Source organism: Rhopalosiphum padi, chromosome 1 (genome assembly GCF_020882245.1).
Source record: "Rhopalosiphum padi isolate XX-2018 chromosome 1, ASM2088224v1, whole genome shotgun sequence".
NCBI lineage: Eukaryota > Metazoa > Arthropoda > Insecta > Hemiptera > Aphididae > Rhopalosiphum > Rhopalosiphum padi.
In genome coordinates, this window is record NC_083597.1 from 24,498,711 (window position 1) to 24,517,868 (window position 19,158).

At 27.0% G+C, this 19,158-nt stretch overlaps 2 protein-coding genes across 2 annotated transcripts in view; both read left to right on the forward strand.

Moving 5' to 3' along the window:
- Nucleotides 1–22: 22 nt before the first annotated feature.
- On the forward strand, nt 23–9,892 carry LOC132919028 (tRNA (32-2'-O)-methyltransferase regulator THADA). The gene is made up of 24 exons (XM_060980384.1): nt 23–520; nt 597–667; nt 756–877; nt 950–1,174; nt 1,652–1,883; nt 1,936–2,099; nt 2,173–2,378; nt 2,449–2,621; nt 2,769–2,950; nt 3,086–3,239; nt 3,348–3,503; nt 3,572–3,907; nt 3,985–4,109; nt 4,652–4,810; nt 4,928–5,055; nt 5,155–5,404; nt 6,710–6,833; nt 6,902–7,135; nt 7,310–7,570; nt 7,691–7,879; nt 7,976–8,683; nt 8,751–8,904; nt 8,980–9,203; nt 9,268–9,892. The coding sequence occupies exons 1-24, from the start codon at nt 406–408 to the stop codon at nt 9,559–9,561; spliced, it is 4,986 nt and encodes a 1,661-aa protein (XP_060836367.1). The 5' UTR covers nt 23–405; the 3' UTR covers nt 9,562–9,892.
- An 8,714-nt stretch (nt 9,893–18,606) lies between these two features.
- Nucleotides 18,607–19,158, forward strand: part of LOC132918705 (uncharacterized protein CG43867) — an 89,608-nt gene continuing 89,056 nt past the window's right edge. The window contains 1 exon segment of the mRNA XM_060980127.1: nt 18,607–19,091. The gene's annotated coding sequence lies outside the window, so the exon portion shown is untranslated.

Sequence of the window (19,158 nt, forward strand, 5' to 3'; positions counted from 1 at the left end):
GCCACTCAATCTGGTAGATATAATATTATATTGAACACGTATTAGCATTGAGAAAAAACTATAATTATAGAAATCCATAATGTAGTAGGTAGTAATACTACTATTTACTACTATATATAGACATATAATAATGCAGTATGTGGAGCATCTCCGGAGTGTAAAGTAAAAATAAGTTTGAATTTAAAAAACATTGTTTTATTATCATAACCGTTTAAGTGATAATGTGATATCACGTGATTATAAAATATATTCATAAATACTACTAAAGTACTAATGCACATGTAGATAAGAATATGTGTATGGCATGTGCACCGCGGTACCGAGATAGGTACACCGTACACGATATATTATATTACACCGGTAATATTTATTATTATTTGAATTCGAATTAAATTAAACAAAGCTATGAGTGCGTTAAACCTAAAGAGTGTAAAACGAGATTTTTCACAACTCAATTACCGACCAGATGTCTGTCATCCAAGTCTAATCAATGAGTTGAAGAATATTTTAGAAGCCACAGGTAGAATAAATTAACAAACCAACATAAAATACTAGTAAAAATAAATAAAACAATCAATCGGGTATTAATTTTCCAGGGCTCCGTCAAGAATATGATGCTTCTATAAGTAATATAAATTCTCATTCGCTCATCAACATCATTCAACACGTAATTATTATTACCTAACAATATAATTATTGTTGCTCATTAAATTTGTATTGGGGACTTAATACAATTTTTTTTTTTGTAACTTTAGGTATGCAAGATATGTTATTCAGATAAATGTAACAAGGAATTGGTTGACAACTTCTTAACATTTCTAGCTAAAATATATACCGAACATTGTATTGATGATGCAGTGAAACAAACTGTTACAAAGTGAATATTATATTTATTTTTTGATTGTATTGACATGATGTGTTATGGATATTTAATATTTAATTTTTTCAGATGCTTAAAAACATGTCCAGTTCTATGGCGATCAGAATTATCAATTGCTATTTCATGTCAGTTTATTTCAAAAATGGAAAATAAGCAGAATTTATCTGAAACAGAATATTTCTTAAAAACATTAAATGAATGTTGTGAAAAATTTCCAGATTTTATTTTAAATTGCATTGACAAAGTTATGGTATTTTTTGAACTTAATCTACGTCAATCATATGAAATATTAGTGTAAGTAAGCATTTCTTATTGAATATATTATAGAACAGTCTTGATAATTTACATTGATAAAAACAAAAAATATATACCTTTAATTTCTACCAACTAAAACTGTATAGACAAAAGACAACCTCATGTGCTATTCTTACTTAACTATAAATATAAAATATTTTTACTAGCCAATAAAATATACAAATAGATACATTTAAAGTAGGGACTATATTCTTTTTTAATATTTAATAATTTAATACACGAGGTTATTCAGAAATGAATATTTAAATAATATTGTCGTTTTCATAAGAAACATTATAATACTTAATATTCTACTAGTTGAAAAAAATTACAAAGAAATAAAAAATTTTGTTCACCCAATATAGTATTTAATTTATATTTTTAAACTACTGTTAAGTAAAAATTAAATGTTAATTGTTAATTTAAGATTTATGTTTATCTAAACAATATTTATGATTAATTTAATTTATATTTTAGTTGTGAAAGCTGTCCTACACAAAAAATATCAGCTATCAGATGTATTCATGAAAGTTTTCGCTTTTTTCTAACAGCTTATAAAAAAAATGTATTTCCTGAGACTATACATTTTAATGCATGTTTTATGGATTTATTAGATAGTGATCAATTACCTATGGAAACTCTTTTTAACTGTTGCCTTTCAATAGTATACTCACATATCAAAAATAAATCTACTCTTGAATGCTGGAAGGTAAAATAATGCATTTACAAAAGAAATATAATAATAAGATCTTTTGTTTTAGATGTGTTTGGATAAACTTTCAACGCGATCAGATTTGATTAAGTTAGGATTTTGTGTGGCAATATTAAATACTTTCACTGGTGAAGAATTAAGAATGATTGAACCAGGCAGTGAAAAATCAATTTGTTCTAATTTATATGATATTATAATGGAAACCAGTAATAGGTATTCAGTAATTTTTTTAATTATTTACACTTAATATTTTGTTACACCTATACATACTTTTAATTGTTTCAAGAAATTTGAATGATAGCAGTATTATAATATCTTCAAGCCGAGTGTTGGTTATATTTTTAAAACGATTATGTACCAAAAGTGAAATTAATTTAGAAAAAGAGCAAATTGAAAGATTAATCACTTTTCTTTGGATACGCCTGGATCATTTTATAGATGGTGTAAGGCATTCTGCTAGAGACGCCATGATAAATATAATAAAAATGAAAGGTATTTCCAAGTATATACAATATTTAGTTCTCCAATGATACATTTAAAAAAAATTTTATTTTACTTTTAGATGAGCATATATTAGATAATGTATTGAAACGTTTATCTACATGTGATAAAAATTCCAAAGCATTTTTTGTTGTTTTATCAATTATATCAGATAAAGTTGATTCTGGATCAATTATTAAATATTTACCTAATATTTCTGAAACTTTAATAGATTTAATGACTTCTAACAATTCAGTGAGTAAAAGTATTTTAAAAATAAATCACATTTCTAGATTATAATTTTTTTTCTAATAATTATGTTTAATTAAAAATATCAAACAGTGATTTACTGTAAAACATAAAATTATTTAGTTATTTAAAATGTAAAATAATTATTTACAGGCTGTAACAGTTTTTATAAATTTGATGTTGAACCATTATACAATAACTGAAAATAAACTTTGGTTTGACTATTGGTTGCATCCATTATTCAAGAAAACAGATAAATTAGATATAAAATATTTTGAACAAATTATTACTAAGGCTGTTGAACTAAATCCAGATGTTTCAAAACATATATATGAGTAAGTTTATGTATTATTACTTTAAAAAATTAATTTTTCTATGTAAATAAATTGTATGGATTGTAAAAATGTATAAATAATTGTACTTTTTATAGTTGAATAATTATTAATATATTGTTGTGTTGTATGTTTCAGTTTAAGTAATCAAAATGAGTTATCATTAAAAATATATTTAATTTGTTTCAACATAGAAAAAAAAAATTACTTAACAAATAATGATGACAGAAATTGGATGAGTCAGACGAATATTGAAACATTAAAAAAAGCTCTTCATAATAATGATGAAAATGTACATTAGAAGTTATTTTTAAAATCTAATTAGTATACTTATTACTAGTCTACTGTCTATTTGATGTTTAGTAATGTTTATTGATGATCATAATATTATTTTATTTAGGTCCGTTTTATTGCTGTAAATCTTATTTTGGATTGTCAAAAAAAAACTCAACCATTCACAGATAAAGAGTTGGAATTAATGAAATACTTTATTATTTATAATATTAAAACTGAAAAGGCATCTGTTAGACAAACAAATTTGAGCTTTGTTAAAAAAGTTAGTAAAATATAAAACATTTAAAACTATGGAATATTTAATAAGATTTGTTTTATTTTTGATTTCAGACACTTATAAGAATGAATGAAAGTCAATTTTCTGTTTCAGTTAGAAATGATGAATCTTTAAATTCAAAATTACTTAAATACTACACAGATTTTCAACATTGGTTCTCAAATTTTTGTTTTCAAAACCTTTTTCCTGATGCTAATTTTTTCAGGCGCAATTTTGCTCTTGAGTCATTACGTCTTATTCAAACATATCTTCTCCCAACTGGTATTATAGGACTTAATGAATCAAACAATTTCTCTGTAGTTTTAAATTGTTTATGGGATACATATGAACAAAATAAAATATTAGCTAAAGATATATTAACTTACAACAGCCAAGAATTAATCAAAGTGGTAATTACTTAATAGTAACTCATGTTTAAAATAAAATTCATGATTGATGAAATATATTGATTTTTGTTTTCTTATAGAATAATATAATAATTGAAGATATGTTGAAAACATCTAAAATATTAGCATCTAGTACTAGCCCACCTGATTCTATTACAGCAGGATATTTATTAGAAGTAATTATATTTTTGAAACAAAATACAAAGTGAGTTTAAAACTATTAAAATAATTAATTGTTATCTTTTATTATTTATTTTACTTTTAACCGGGGACAACATTGTGTGTATTACAAAATTCCAAGTGTGTAATGGCTTAACTGTTTTTACAGTATTTTCTTCATTTTATTTTTGGTTGATTGATTTATTTTAATACATTATGACATATTTTGTAAAAATATATTTTCTGCATAACATATATTATGTTACGGGCAAAAGTTGAAATCGGGAAACCCTCAAAACAACCGGGCAAAATCCAAATTACTCCCAAAAAATTAAATTTTTCAACTTTTGCCTTTATAAATATAATTGTAACCAACCTTATTTGGGTAATTACCATAGAATCTTAAATAGTGCTCTAGTATTAATAAATATAATAATTAATTATAAAATAAATATTATTGATCAAATATGATTGAAAATGCATAAATAATAATACAAAATACCAATCGGCTATACATTAGGTGTCGAGTGTATGACTATTGTGAATGTATTTTAAATTTGAACTCAATGATATATCATAATATTCTAGTCATGAAAAAAGTACATATTCTATTATATTGGATTTACTGGACAACCTTAAAAAAGAAATTGAGCTAGCTGAAGAAAATCTTACTTTGGCATCAGCAAAAGGACCAATGTATGGATTAATTCACACTATAAGACATTTACTAAATACTCTTAATTGGCAGTAAGTTTTCTTTTACTTCTAAAATTTTTAAATAAATTAAAATGATAAAATCATTTTTATAAAATTATATTATATAAGTTTATTCGAGTGTAGTTATTATAATAAATATTTTTGCAGGAATCATTGTTTTAAGGATAGTTGGACTACTTTCATAGAAAACTTATCAACAACTTGTTTAAAATGTATAAAACTTGTATCTTTTGTTGTAAATGATTCATCTCCTGAGGGTATTATTCCAATGGACGGTAAAGTACAGTTTCATATATTTATTATTTTTATCCATCAAACCTAATGTTACAAAATGTAAAATATAAAAGTTGATAAATAAATATTTAAAAATATAGATTTATATCAAAATGATTGTCAAGTGACTTCACAAATGGTTCTACTTTGTTGCTGGCGTACGACAAAAGAATCATCATTATTATTGGCAGATATAGTCAGTATTATTGAAACACAAGATTCGAACTTAAGCAATGCTCTGATAACAAAAATATGTTCATGCTTAACTTTATTACTTTCTGAAACTAAACACCGAGGTGCATTTGAACAAATATATGTTGCATACTTAAAAGTTTGCTCTATCATGTGGAAGTATGTATAAACTACTAAAATATATATATATTATAGTTATATTATTTAAAAAAAAAATAAAACAATTAATACTAAAAACTAATTATTTGTTTTATTACTATAATTTAAGATAATTTTTAACTCATTACATTTTCTAACATATTATAATATACTCAATGATTCACTAACCATGTCATCCTCAATGTTTTCCCTTAATAATACATTTATTCAAATTCAAATTGTTTTTAAATGAGAACCAGAATCATTTACCATCTAAAAATGCTCGTTTGAATTTCAATTTAGATACAAAAATATTTTCACAAATTTATCTGATTAAAAATGTACAAAATGAAAAGATTATTATATTATTTGAAAAAAATGAATTGTTGGTGTTGACACAAAGCGCTGATTTTTTATTGTTATAAAAAATGAAAGTATTTGAAAATATGGCCCTTAAAAATTCTCCACATCAGAATTTAAATAAACTCATCATTAAATAAAAAAAAATATGGGAGAACTTTCTTGATGAATTGTTATATATATTATATGTATTATAATGAGTTTCACAATCTGACTACTAAATAGAATCCACTGTTTGTTGGAATAAAAAAGAAAAAACTTTACCTAAACTTATGCTTCTTATATTAAATTTACATTTTATTTGACCATCATGTATTGGATAATTGAATTACTTTCATGGTTTTAAATAGTTAAAAGCTAATTAATGTATGTGTCTAACAATTAATATACAATTTTTTTTATACTTTTAATATTTAATATTAACATTGTGTTCTTCAGTGTAATTATAAATTATAATTATTCATATTATTTACTAACATCTCAAGAAATGGAAAAAATTGATCAATAAAAGAATAAAATAATTATTTATTCATTTTGATAATTTTTAAACATATTTGCAATGAGAACCTACATTAACTTAAAAATGTTCTAGTCTACATTAAACTAATTTTGGCTTTTCCCCTCAAAATAAAAATAAAATAAACAAAATGTCAATATAAAAATATAAAAATATTTACAGCAAGCTAGTAATTTATCTGTCTATAATTATATTTAAAAAGAAAGTGTTTTTATTTTAGCTTTAAAATTAGTTATTTAACATTTTCATTAAACAATAAAGGGTTAATAAATTAATGTTATATTTTATTTTAAACATAATAATTTATTAAGTGTATTTTATAGAATCCAAATGATCAACACCAATGTGATAAAATTAAAATGAACTCACTCTATATATATATACATATTATCAAAACAATTGTTCACATCATTAAATTAAGAGACTTATATTTGGTTTATTTTGTTTAGGTCTCCTACGTTACACAAAATTCCTCTAAAATATCTTGAAGATGTGTTAACTGAGATTAAAACTGGATTGGATGAATCATTCTGTGTTACAAGAAGAAGTGCTGGAATGCCATTTATCATTCAAGTAAGTATTTTTTGTAAAATAATAATTTTAATTCATTTTTATATAATAATATCTTAATTATTTTCTAGGCACTAATCTGTACAAACCATGATAAACGAAAAAATGTTAATTATACTATGGAAACATTGATAAGTATGTGTGAAAATAAGAATATAAATGAAGATTTAAAAGTTGGAGTGGTTCATGCTCTGAATGTTTTAAGAGCATTATTTAGATGTTCACAGTTAGGAGATCTAGTTGGTCCTTTTGTATCTAGAGCAATTGATATATCTATAGTATTATTTAACTCATCATCGTGGCCAGTAAGTATAATATTTATGATCATAATTACACTATCTTTGATATTTAAAAAAGTTATTCCATACTTAAGTCAACCTTTTTATTGGATAGTCTAGCCTAACCAATTTGTTAAGTCTTTGGAACTTATCTATTTATTTATGCTAATAAATTTTTAAAAAACATTTACATTTTTATAGATTCGTAATTCTTCTACATTATTACTTAGTGCATTAGTTAATCGTGTATTTGGTGTTCCACGATCATCTACTGAAATATCTTGGAAAAATCGTATGACCGGTCGAGAATTCTTTCAAAGGTATCCAGAGTTATATGATACATTTTTAAATGAATTCAAAAAATTTTCACCAATGGACATGAGGCCTTCATTATATCCGACATTATTAATACTTGCTAGACTATATCCAACACTTAATGAAGCTACTGATTGTATTTTCCAGGTAAATTTAAATTTTGATTATGAGTTATTTGTTATATTAAAATAATACAAACATTTCATTTACAAATCATTGTATATTATACAGTTGATTAATTAACAATTAAAATTAATTATTTTTAAGTTGGCCATTTACATTCCGTATATATTTAAATGCGCTCAAAGTCCAGTTATGAAAACTAGAATGTTAGCTGCAATATCAATTGCACCTCAAGTTACACAAAATAAATTAATTGATCATCTTTACATAACATACAATGAATTAATTATGAAACGTTCAAAAGAAAATACAACACATGGACTTTTATTACAGGTAATTTAAAATATTTACTTATACTTATTAACCAATGTTAATAGAATATACATAATTTATTTACATTTTTTAATAATAAAATTAATTTGATTTTAGATGTTTAGCTTGGTTAAAAATCTACCAAAACTTGCATTAGATGATTTTGATAAATTAGTTTCATTAACTGAAGATCTTATAATGAACTATGACCAGTTTACTAATTGTTCTTTTATCGTACAAGAAGTTTTCTTAAGATGTATTACATGTTTATGGCTTCAACTTGATAATTTACAGTATAATGATTCTGTTAAACAATTTTGTACACTTGTCTTGGAATCAATTACAAAATCAGTTCAGACTAAAGCCATCGGACAATCAAAATATTTGGAAAGTGCTACATTATTGTTATTTGCAATCAGCCTAAAAGCTCAAACTGATTTTTCAATAGTTGTATACAATATTATGAATAATACAGTGCACTGTGAAACAGTATTTAAAATTTTAGGTATTATTTTATCTGAAAAACCTGTTGAAATTTGTGATGATTTAGATCATTTTAAAAATCTCTATTGGGATCGCAAAGTTTTAGCAAACCAACTAATAGCTAACAAAAGTCTTATGGAGTTAGTCTGTCAACAGTGCACTTTAATAGACTCATCAATTGATATGAAATATTTTGTTTTGTCAAAATTTACTTCAGTTCTAGACATATATTTCAAAATGTATGATTCAATTGACAATTTTATTTCAAAATTGTTCAATACTAGAAAAGACTCTGAAATTGCCCAAGCATTATTATGTATAAATGAATATTTGTATACTCAAGTAAGTAATATAAAAATTATTACTTTTCTTTACTATTTACTTGATTTATAATAAAAATTATTTTTAGAAATCTTTAGATCAATCAGTGATAGAAAAATTAACATACTTATTTGACAATATATACTGCGACCAACGATCTGATGAGTGCAAAAATGCTTGCCTTGACATAATTGTTGATCATTATGATTTACTTATTAGAAATAATTCTAACGCCATTGTTTGTAAGTGAACTTACTAAAGTTGCTCAACATTAATACAATTGTATATAACACATTTTTAATTGGCTTTGCTCATAGTTCTCAAGCTATGGAATATAATGATACATTATTCTGAAGATAACAATGAAGAAGTAAGAAATCATGTGTGGAGTTTGGTGAATAAAGATACAAACTGCACAAAATCATTTGAGTTATTATTTGACAAATTTACAGAACACTTTGAACAATTTCCATCTGCTGTTCTCATAGCTTTAATATATTGGTCTTATTTGGATGTAGAATTATATCAAGATCGTCCAGAAGTAAATATATTATTATTTTCAATAAATTATTTAGTGTTATAAATTAATTTTTTTTCTTTGATAGGGACAAGTGTTTGATGGTGGAGACACTAGTGAATTTAAGGAACATACAATTCGAAGAGCTTTGGCACTTAAAATAATAATTTATCTAACAAATATCAACCCTCAGTCAATTAATTTGGAAATGAGTAATCATCTACAAGAATGGATAATTGAAGAATGGACAACTGATTTTAATGATAAGCCAACAGTTCTAAATTTAAAGACGATTGGGGATTTCATAACTTACTCTAAAAACGTGTATTCAATAACCAGCAAACTCATAAGCAAACCCATTAGTTTTAAACTAACCAATTAAAACCGTCCAATAAATATAATAAATACTAGTTATTTTGTTTTAAAAATTGAATATTGGTTAACACAAAAAAAAAAAAATGTTAACATCGATATGATGCAGAGATTTTGATATATTTTATTTTCATTTCGGATTCTATTGACGAATTTCTAGTGTTAAGTCATTATGGTGTGTGTAACCTGTAACTGTTTTTTAATTGTTATTTTTCCTAATTGTGTAATATTTACACAATAATATTGTTGCTGACCAACAATTTACAATCTAGTATGATTATTGGTTATATACAATATAAATACAGATTTGTGCAAAAAAAGTACATCTTTTTGACAAACTATGAGACCAATGTTATAATGTTATCCATCAACCTCTCTGTCATATGAAACCGGTGACCCAATCTTTCATAAAAGCATTGTGATGTGAATTTCTCCTTTTTGTATGCAGCATTTTTTTGGAAAAATATAAATGCAGAATAAGCAGAAACACTTATTACTTATTAGCGATTGATAAAAAGTCAAGTTATAAATCAGTAGTCTATATTATGATAATTATCAATTAAATATTAATGTGGGTTGATTGGCTTGGAAATCCATAACTAAAATCTGAGAATAAAATTATGAACAAAAATTGTACACTGCAGCATCATCCAGCGACAATCGCTGGTGTTCAATGCGCACACGTCGAAGTCCAATACAACACCTGTAGATGGCGCTGCTGTTATCGTCCAGAATACGTTGACCATGTTCACGGCGTGTATAGCAGTATATAGCTAAATAGCCGTTCCGATTTTCGTAGCCTAAAAAATAGGTAACCCTCGGAATACAAGAAAGTAAGTAGAAGCTAAATATTTAAAAAAAAAATAATAATAATAATGCAAACTGTAAAAACTGTGATTGACAAAACAAAATTGTACAAAGTACAATCGTGAACCATTAATTTTTTTTATTGATGCCATCTGCAACGAGTAACGCCTTTGTTGTTTTCTGGTGTTGGGTGACCGGGTAAATGTATCGTTTTTCCCATAGACTCATGAAGAAATGGACTGATCACAGAAATAAAGGTCCGGGGGTCGAAATTTATAGAAAAATATACGGTACGACTTAAAGGTCATCATCTATACCGGCTATAACCCATTAACAGCGAGAGGGAGAGAAAAGACCAACAACAAAGACAGCCACATTTTTAGGAAACGATAGCATCGCACTTTAGGTCCATTATAATATGCACAGGTATTGACTATCTCTTTCTATAACAATATTGACTCTTGCAACCCAAAGCAGGGCGTGTACACGTGTAGAATGCGCGATCCATAATATATATAAATATGTCTATATGATTTTTACTTCTCGAACAATTTCCATTGGGTGGGGGCGGAAATGTCACCCTCTTGCCCCCCCCCCCCAACCACTAAATTTCTACTACGGGTTTAGCAATAGTTTTTATTATTTTTTTTTCCATTTATCGCTATATGCTGCGTAAGACGTTTTCGTGGTTTTATAGTAATCTGGGTTTGGTATAATATGTTTGATATAGGTATGATATTGACCACAACAGTCGTCTTACATAGGACCGCCATGGATCATGAATACACGACATATTATTACTACACGTTGATCTAGTTGACATATTTCCACTTAAATAAGGAGGGTTAAAAACTTAAAAATCACCGTGTCGTGTCGTGTATTCTGAAATAATATTTTTATCTTATGAATAAAAATAATAAATATAGGTACCTACTAAAATAGTAGACTCGGTAATCCGGCAGATATCAGACCAAAGAACAACTGGATTAACAAAAACGTCGGATTAATGGAGGTTCACATAAAAACGCATTTTTACTTATTGAAAAACCTTATTTTATTAAAACAAATTAATGATACATATTATTATACATACTAATTTATTCTTGTGTCGAATTAATCTTTTTATGGAAAAGGTTTAAAAAATTATCATCTTTTATTCTTTTGTTTGAAATGATGCTTTTTAGATTCTTTCTTGTAATCACTTAAGTAAACATACAAAAAAATAAAATAAAATATAGCTGCGTATTATCACACGGCCGGATTAACGAGAGTGTACTGTATTAGGTATACTAATCTTCTATATTAATAAAAGGCAATGTTTGTGTTAGTGTAATAGTGTGTCTATGTGTAGTGTGCACCTATAAGCGTTATACAGCCAAGTCTATCACACTCATACTCCTGAAATGTTGTATAGGTACTTAGGTGATTCTAAACTCAAAGATATGCTTCTCGGAGCCTAATTTTTAAAGTGAGGCTTACACATGGATTTATATTGGCTTAGGTACGAAAAACGAATATTTTTTTGTTTATATAATTTACATACAGAGTGATTCTTTTATCAATAAACACTCATTATTTCAAAAAATGTTGACTTTTTCGATTTTTTTTTCAACATTTTTAGTTTTATGCTTTTCTAAAACTATATGTAACATTTTTATATTTTTTTTTCACCCTTTATATTTTAATAATGAAATCACTATCAACTTTTGATTTTCAAATGAGAACCAATATAAAATGTCATAAAATAGTAGGGTTTTTTTTATGAATTTAAACGTTAAAATTATTATTTTTCATTTAATCGTTAGTGAGTTATAGCTGCTCGAAGTCAGGTGATTTGAGGTTTTTAGGTGTTCCGTATTCACCCTATAGGTTAGTTATTACGGATGTGAGGCGTTGGTACTACAGGTACAAAGTTCATCACTGCATCGATAGTCGATAACGAGTTTATTACACATGAAAATGTGTACCTCTTATTATTATCTATTATTACCCTTACCCATATGACTACTGGTCTTCAGAAACAAGAAAAGTATTATAAAAACCAAAAACCCAACTTTTAAAAGCTATATCTCGCTAAAAAAAATTAACGAAAAATAATAATTTGAACGTTAAAATTCATAAAAAAAATAGCCCTATTAATTTAATACATTTTAAATATAAGTTACCATTTGAAAATCAAAAGTTTGTATTGGTTTCACTATTAAAGAAAAGGGCAAAAATAAAAATTTCATACAGTTTGAGAAAAACAAAAAACAAAATATATTGAAAAAAAAGAAATTGAAATAATGAGCGTTTAATGATAAAAGAAACTCTCTGTATATATAATATAAAAAGTTTCAGAAAATAAAATAGTTAATAGTTATTGTATTATAGATAATATTAAAAACTAGATTTAATTCTAGAACTGTATAGCTTATATTAGATAAAAATTACCAAAATGAATGCGTAAAAATATGTGAAGTTTAAATTTAACGGAGTATAAGAAAGGGTATATCCACTAATCATGCATGATTTAATTATTCACGGGTAACGCACTATAATGCCGTGCCGTGCAGGATTAATTATGAATGTTATGATGATTAATAAATATATCTACTACATAAAATCAAAGGCCTTGCGTAGATTATCCTTAATGACAATCTATAATTGTTGATGCTCGTCAATATATGTATATAAATTAAGCAAGATCCATACTGTGTCATAGGTTTTTTTATTAAACTTTTTACTGTTCAACATTTATACATTTTGATTATAGTTAACTCACGAAAAACTTTAATTTTTTTTATTTATAAATTATAATTACAGCCTACAGGTTATAGTTATAGGTATAATAAACAATATATGTTATGTTTTTGAAAAAATATAAAGTTCAACTTGTACCATTTATCGTTGAGTGAAATGAGTGAATATACAATGTATACACAAATATATACAATGTACTCTCAAAACTTATACATAGTAGATAGTGACTTTTACAGGTTTATAGATTCTGAGTGGAGTGATGAATATGTTGATTTTATCATGTTTTTTTTGTATGATAGCGCGATAAGTTGTCGAAAAAAAAATACTTAGATTTTCAAAAATGGGGGTGATTTTGAATATGAAATTGGATCTCCTTTGTACTTTAAAGAGGTAAAATTAAAAATTCCCAGTACCACTTATTTTTATAGTTGGAAAAAAACAACAACAAATTTAGGAAAAACATGGATTTTTACACAAATCTAATTTTTGACAAAATTGATTTTGTTTTTTTTATGTAACTCGAAAAACAATAACCGTATAGATACTTGAAATTTTTACTAAATGTTTATATTATCGTTTTCTATTGATAATAAAAATTTTTAAAATATTTTTGAGCTGTTAATAAACATAAGAAATTTTTAATTATTTTAGTTTTTTTTTTTTATAAATGTTTAAAAATTATATTTGCTGGTTAGCAATGCTTAAAAATATAATAAAAGATACCATAAAAGATATTTTTATATTTATATATTTATAATAAAAATTAAAATATTGTAAAAAATAAAAAAATGTATAAAGAATAAAGATATATAAACACAAATTTGATATTTTATTTTTTATGTGCATTCGAAGTTAGAAGTTTGACGAAATTTGTCAAAATCGCAAAAAATTACAAATTTATTTTGTAGTTAAAAATGTATAAAATCTTTTCTTCTTGTAGGTTACTTCTAAGTTATAAAAATGTATTGCAAGATTATTCTAAGTAGTTTAGTAGTTTAGTTCTTATTGGAAATTTATTGGGACCATAATAATATCTAAAAGATATGCAAATATAATTATCTAAAAGACATTTTAAGTTCCAGTTTGGACAAAATTGCTTATTTAAACGATAAATAACAATATGTTAATTATTTTAATATAATTTAAACATTATTCATATGAACTTAAACTTTTATGTATTTTATATTATTATGAATATTACTATACAGTATACACAATAATATTATCACTTGGTAATGTAGGTTGATAGACCGTTTCCGCTCAGAATCGTTTTTCGTATACAATGAAATATCATTAAATTCAAATTTAACACACCTATAAAAGTGATCCACTCGACACCTAATGTACAGAAGATTGATATTCACTACTTACTTACCTACCTTCTTTTCTTGTATATTTTATAATATGTAAACGGATGTACTTAATACCCACTACTATTGATTAAATAACACCTATTTTCAGTACTATAGAAATATATAAAACTATTTTTATGATTAATTTTAACATTTATATAGGTACTTAGCTTAACATTTTTTATTGGTGATAAGTAGTACTTTGTTAATTGTTTCTGCAGTTGTCGATGAAATGATATGTATTTTAATAACCCCTACTATGTTTAATGTAATATTATGTCAAATTGAGTATCTTTATACGCAAATTAAAATAATTGTAATTGTACAAATGTTATATAATATACAATTATAATATATATATATACTATCAGTAACGGCAAACAACAGATGACAAAATAAAGAAGATCCGTTTCGGGTAAGTTATAAATGTAAATTTTTTATCTAACTCCATTTATCATTTAGTTGTCGTGCGTGATGCACATGTGGTGCGGACATTAGTTTTATTCGTATTCAGTGTCACGTTTTAGAATTTAACGGCCGGGGGTCCAAGTGACGGATTTTGTTTATTGAAATGGTCGACTGAGGCAATATTGCTTCAACGTTCAGCCCCTTTCTTTTTAGAAATATAATATATTATATGATCTACAATCGACTATATTATGGGGCTTTTGTAGCTGAATATTTCTTTTTTATTATTAATGTTTAAATACAACTATAGCGTGACTCACGCAAATAGTCTCAACAATTTGTAGAGGGTGATTCAATTTTTTATTTTACTTTTTGAATACAATTAATTAACTAGAAATTTTCATAAAATAACATCTTTTGTTGACTGTCGTGCACTTGGTAATTTTTATTTAGTTTCAGAAACGGAAACTCCTTTTTCATAATTTTAAATTCATGTAAAAATGTAGAATGATGTATAGGTGTATAGCGGTTTATCTACCTACCATCAGACTTATTAGAGTTTGCATTAATCAAAAGTATAAATATTTACTTGTAATTTAGTATTATATAACATTTATAATAAATGCGTGAATATTTTGATATTTTGCATTGCAGACAATCTTAATAGGTAAGTAGAATATTACTAATATTCTTATTTATACTACCTATAGGTAGGTATACATTTAAATATCAGTTAAAAAAAATAATCATTCAAAATATCTATAGTACCTAATACTTACTAAAATTAAAGATTAAAAAATACTGAATATATTTGTACTATATATATACGCTGTAATTATAGGTAGCTACTTCAGTGACATAATTTGAGTTTTTTTATAGGGGTGAAAAATTTAAGGAGGTTCATTTTTGTATTGTCTGATTGAATTTTCTTCATCATATTAAATTTACATTTATAATTTATGTATGTATGCATGGTTTAAGTAATTTATTTCAAATATTAATTTTTATCAACTGTTGGCGCGTTTATAACCTTTATTGCAGACCAATAAGACGTAGAATATAATAGGGAATAAAGCATATTCTACCTCTTCCTAAATGATGTCCCTGTTACTTTTTGTTCATTGTACTTACTACTTCATAAATTGGTTAAGAAATATTTTTTATTTAATAGGTATTTTATGAACCACTACTTGTAGTGTTGCTGATATTATCGTATTGACTCCTATAGGTATAAATATAGCTATGTAGATATAAATATAAACATATAATATTGTAGCCTAATATATAGTGATATATAGCTTATATTTTTATAATGTTAATATATATAATATATTAATATGTATAGGTACCTACAATCTACATATACTTTGACAACGCTTTTTGTCCATAAGAACTTGTAGTTAATATACATGGAAGACAGAAGAATTAATTATTTCCGACAGGGACAGTTATTAAAGTCGTATCGTAATATTTGCTGCAGATTAAACGTCCTTAAACTCAACTTTTTGACGGAGATGAACTGTTCTTTTATCGATGTATCTAGGAACAAATGATCACATTTTTTGTCAAAATCAAAATATGCCGGCGACCAAACGTCGTATGATTAACAATTACTTGGGACTAAAGTTCTATTAATAATTTCCTGGGACGTTTCGTCCATAAAATCAATTTTTGATGGGAATGAAACGGCAAGGGCGTTTCGGTCCGTTTACCGTGCAAATGTGATTCTAGGATTTAAAAAGTTCGCGGGCCATGACAAAATTATCCAGTATCTGGTAGGTTGTAAATCGTAATTTTATAAACCTTGCTATAATATAATATAATATTAGATGCATCTATTTTTTATAACAATTCTATTACGTGCATTTAAAATTACCAACACATTTTTAAAATTAATTAAAATTAATAAATTATTGATCAAATTAATACAATACCAGTTGTTGATTTTCTCACATTAATCACATAAACCCACATATAAAAGCTTTATAAACGTGTGTTCAAACAATCAAAAATATTTCCCTAATGTGTACCTATTGTGATATTTGTTGTACTCGATTTATTGTCTTAGAATCGTATGACGTAGTTGTCAACACAAAAAGTAGTAAATAATAAATATTGAAGTACCTATAAAAAAATAAAATTGGTATTTTTTTCTTATTTACGCATTATATTATAAAACAATTTGTGGAATACTAGCAAAACATGACAATGCCTGTCTATCCACAATATAATACAATATGATAAATGGCTTATTGGCGGAATAATTTGGCTGTATATTTTTACAGGATACGATAAAAGGAATTTTTGGAAAAATGGAAGCCGTTCACGTTAGATTGTAATCAATTCTTATGTTTACACCAATGTTTTACAGTGAAAACACGACTAATCAAATAATACTGTTGGAGACAAACGACAATAATAATATATTACGATGATGACAGTATCCGCATCACGCGTATGCATACTAATTACTAATTTGTAATACCTAACTATAATAAGAAACATTCATAGGCGTGCGCAGGCTTTGGTCGCTGTGTGTACGGCTGATATAAAATGTGCTCTCCAAAAATAAAAATGTCTAAATAAATTATCTAAGTTATTGCCTCAAGAGGACTCCACACCCGCACATGGTGCCTTCGTTTTACAAACATACTACATGGCAAATTTTTATTCAGTAGAATACATTTTGTAGCTTAATATTAGAGTGAAATGACCTATTATTAAACTTATAGGTAAGAACATTATCTGTGTTCTCTTGTCGGTTTTAAGCGATATTTCAATTTTTAGGAGAATCATGAGCATTTTTAAATATAAATATCTTATATACTCACAATTCGTTTGGAAATTAAAATACTGTAAAAAACTGACGAGAGAACACAGACAATGTTCTTACCTATAAGTTTGATATAATAGGTCATTTCATTGTTAAACACACTACACACAGAATTTTACTAAACAAAAATTTGCCATGTTATACGTTTGTAAAACGGTGACAACGGTGGGTGTGGCGTCTTGTTCAAAAGTTAATTTATTAATTACAAATTACAATACATTCTTTTATTACCTATCACTGCTTCACCTATTATGTAGAAAATAAAAACATTTTTAAAGAGGAGCGTTAGATACCTTTATGAAAAGTAAAAAGGATATATAGTTTTATGATAATCCTTGTCTCACAATTAAGACGTGATCATATTGTATCTACAAATTTTGAAATTTTATCTTTCTCAAAAACGTTGTTTTGGGACTTAGTGTGCGTATAATTATAATATGTTATGAAAAAAATGAATCGAACAGGTTTAAAAACATCTCTTTTCCTCCAAAAAATGAATCGTCCTACAGGATGATATTATATAAGCATTATAACTTGTAAGCCCGCATACCCAGCACACCCTGTGCGAACGCTTACCGCCTAATCGTGCTAACAATAACATTGTTATAATATTGAATTTACCAAGTCGTTAAAAAATAAAAGGCCAGCGTAGAAGAAATCAAGAAAATAATATTATTACGTACACGTGCGAGTCCCCAACGGCGGCGGCGGCCAAATACTAAATAGTGGCTGCACTGGACGACGGCGGCGTGGGTCGGTCTGTCCGTCCGTCCGTCTCCTCAACCGTCGCGGTGACGGCGGCGGCGGTGACGTCATCGTCATCCACTCTTTGATAACCACTTGTTTGCCCGTCGTAACCTGTTTCACAGCTGCTGCTGCTCCGGCGGTGGCGGTGGCCGGTACTGGTGGCGCTGCGCTCTGCTCTGGCGGCTCACCCAACGCACCGCACAAACACTGAAACACAACACAATATTATTACCACGCACTGTCGTACCAAAACGTAACGGGTTCGCGGCTACAGTACCACAGTACAAGTTCGGTCCGGTTCCCGCAACCGTTTCGCCGTTCGGTCCGTGCACCGTGCGCGTCGCGATCAGTCCGTCGTGGCGTCCTCGTCGTCGTCGTCGTCATCTTCTCTTCTTGCCGGTCGTTCTTTCTTTTTTTTTACTCTTCTTCTCTCGTTTTCTTTTCGATTCGAATCGACAGGACCGAAACATTCGTCATAATATTATAGCTGTCGATGTCGTAGTGCGTTCGACTATACTTTCTCGGTCGTCCGTGTCGTTATAACTCGTCCTCAATGATAACCCAGTCTTTTCGCGCCGCTCGTCGAGTTATTGGATTTGGACGACCGGTCGGCTCTGCAAGGGGTCCGAGTGTTCCCGAATATTGCTCGTGGTGAGTAAAAAATGAAACACTTCACTTTTTGCCATATAGTATTTAAAACAACATTCTTTCGGTGCCC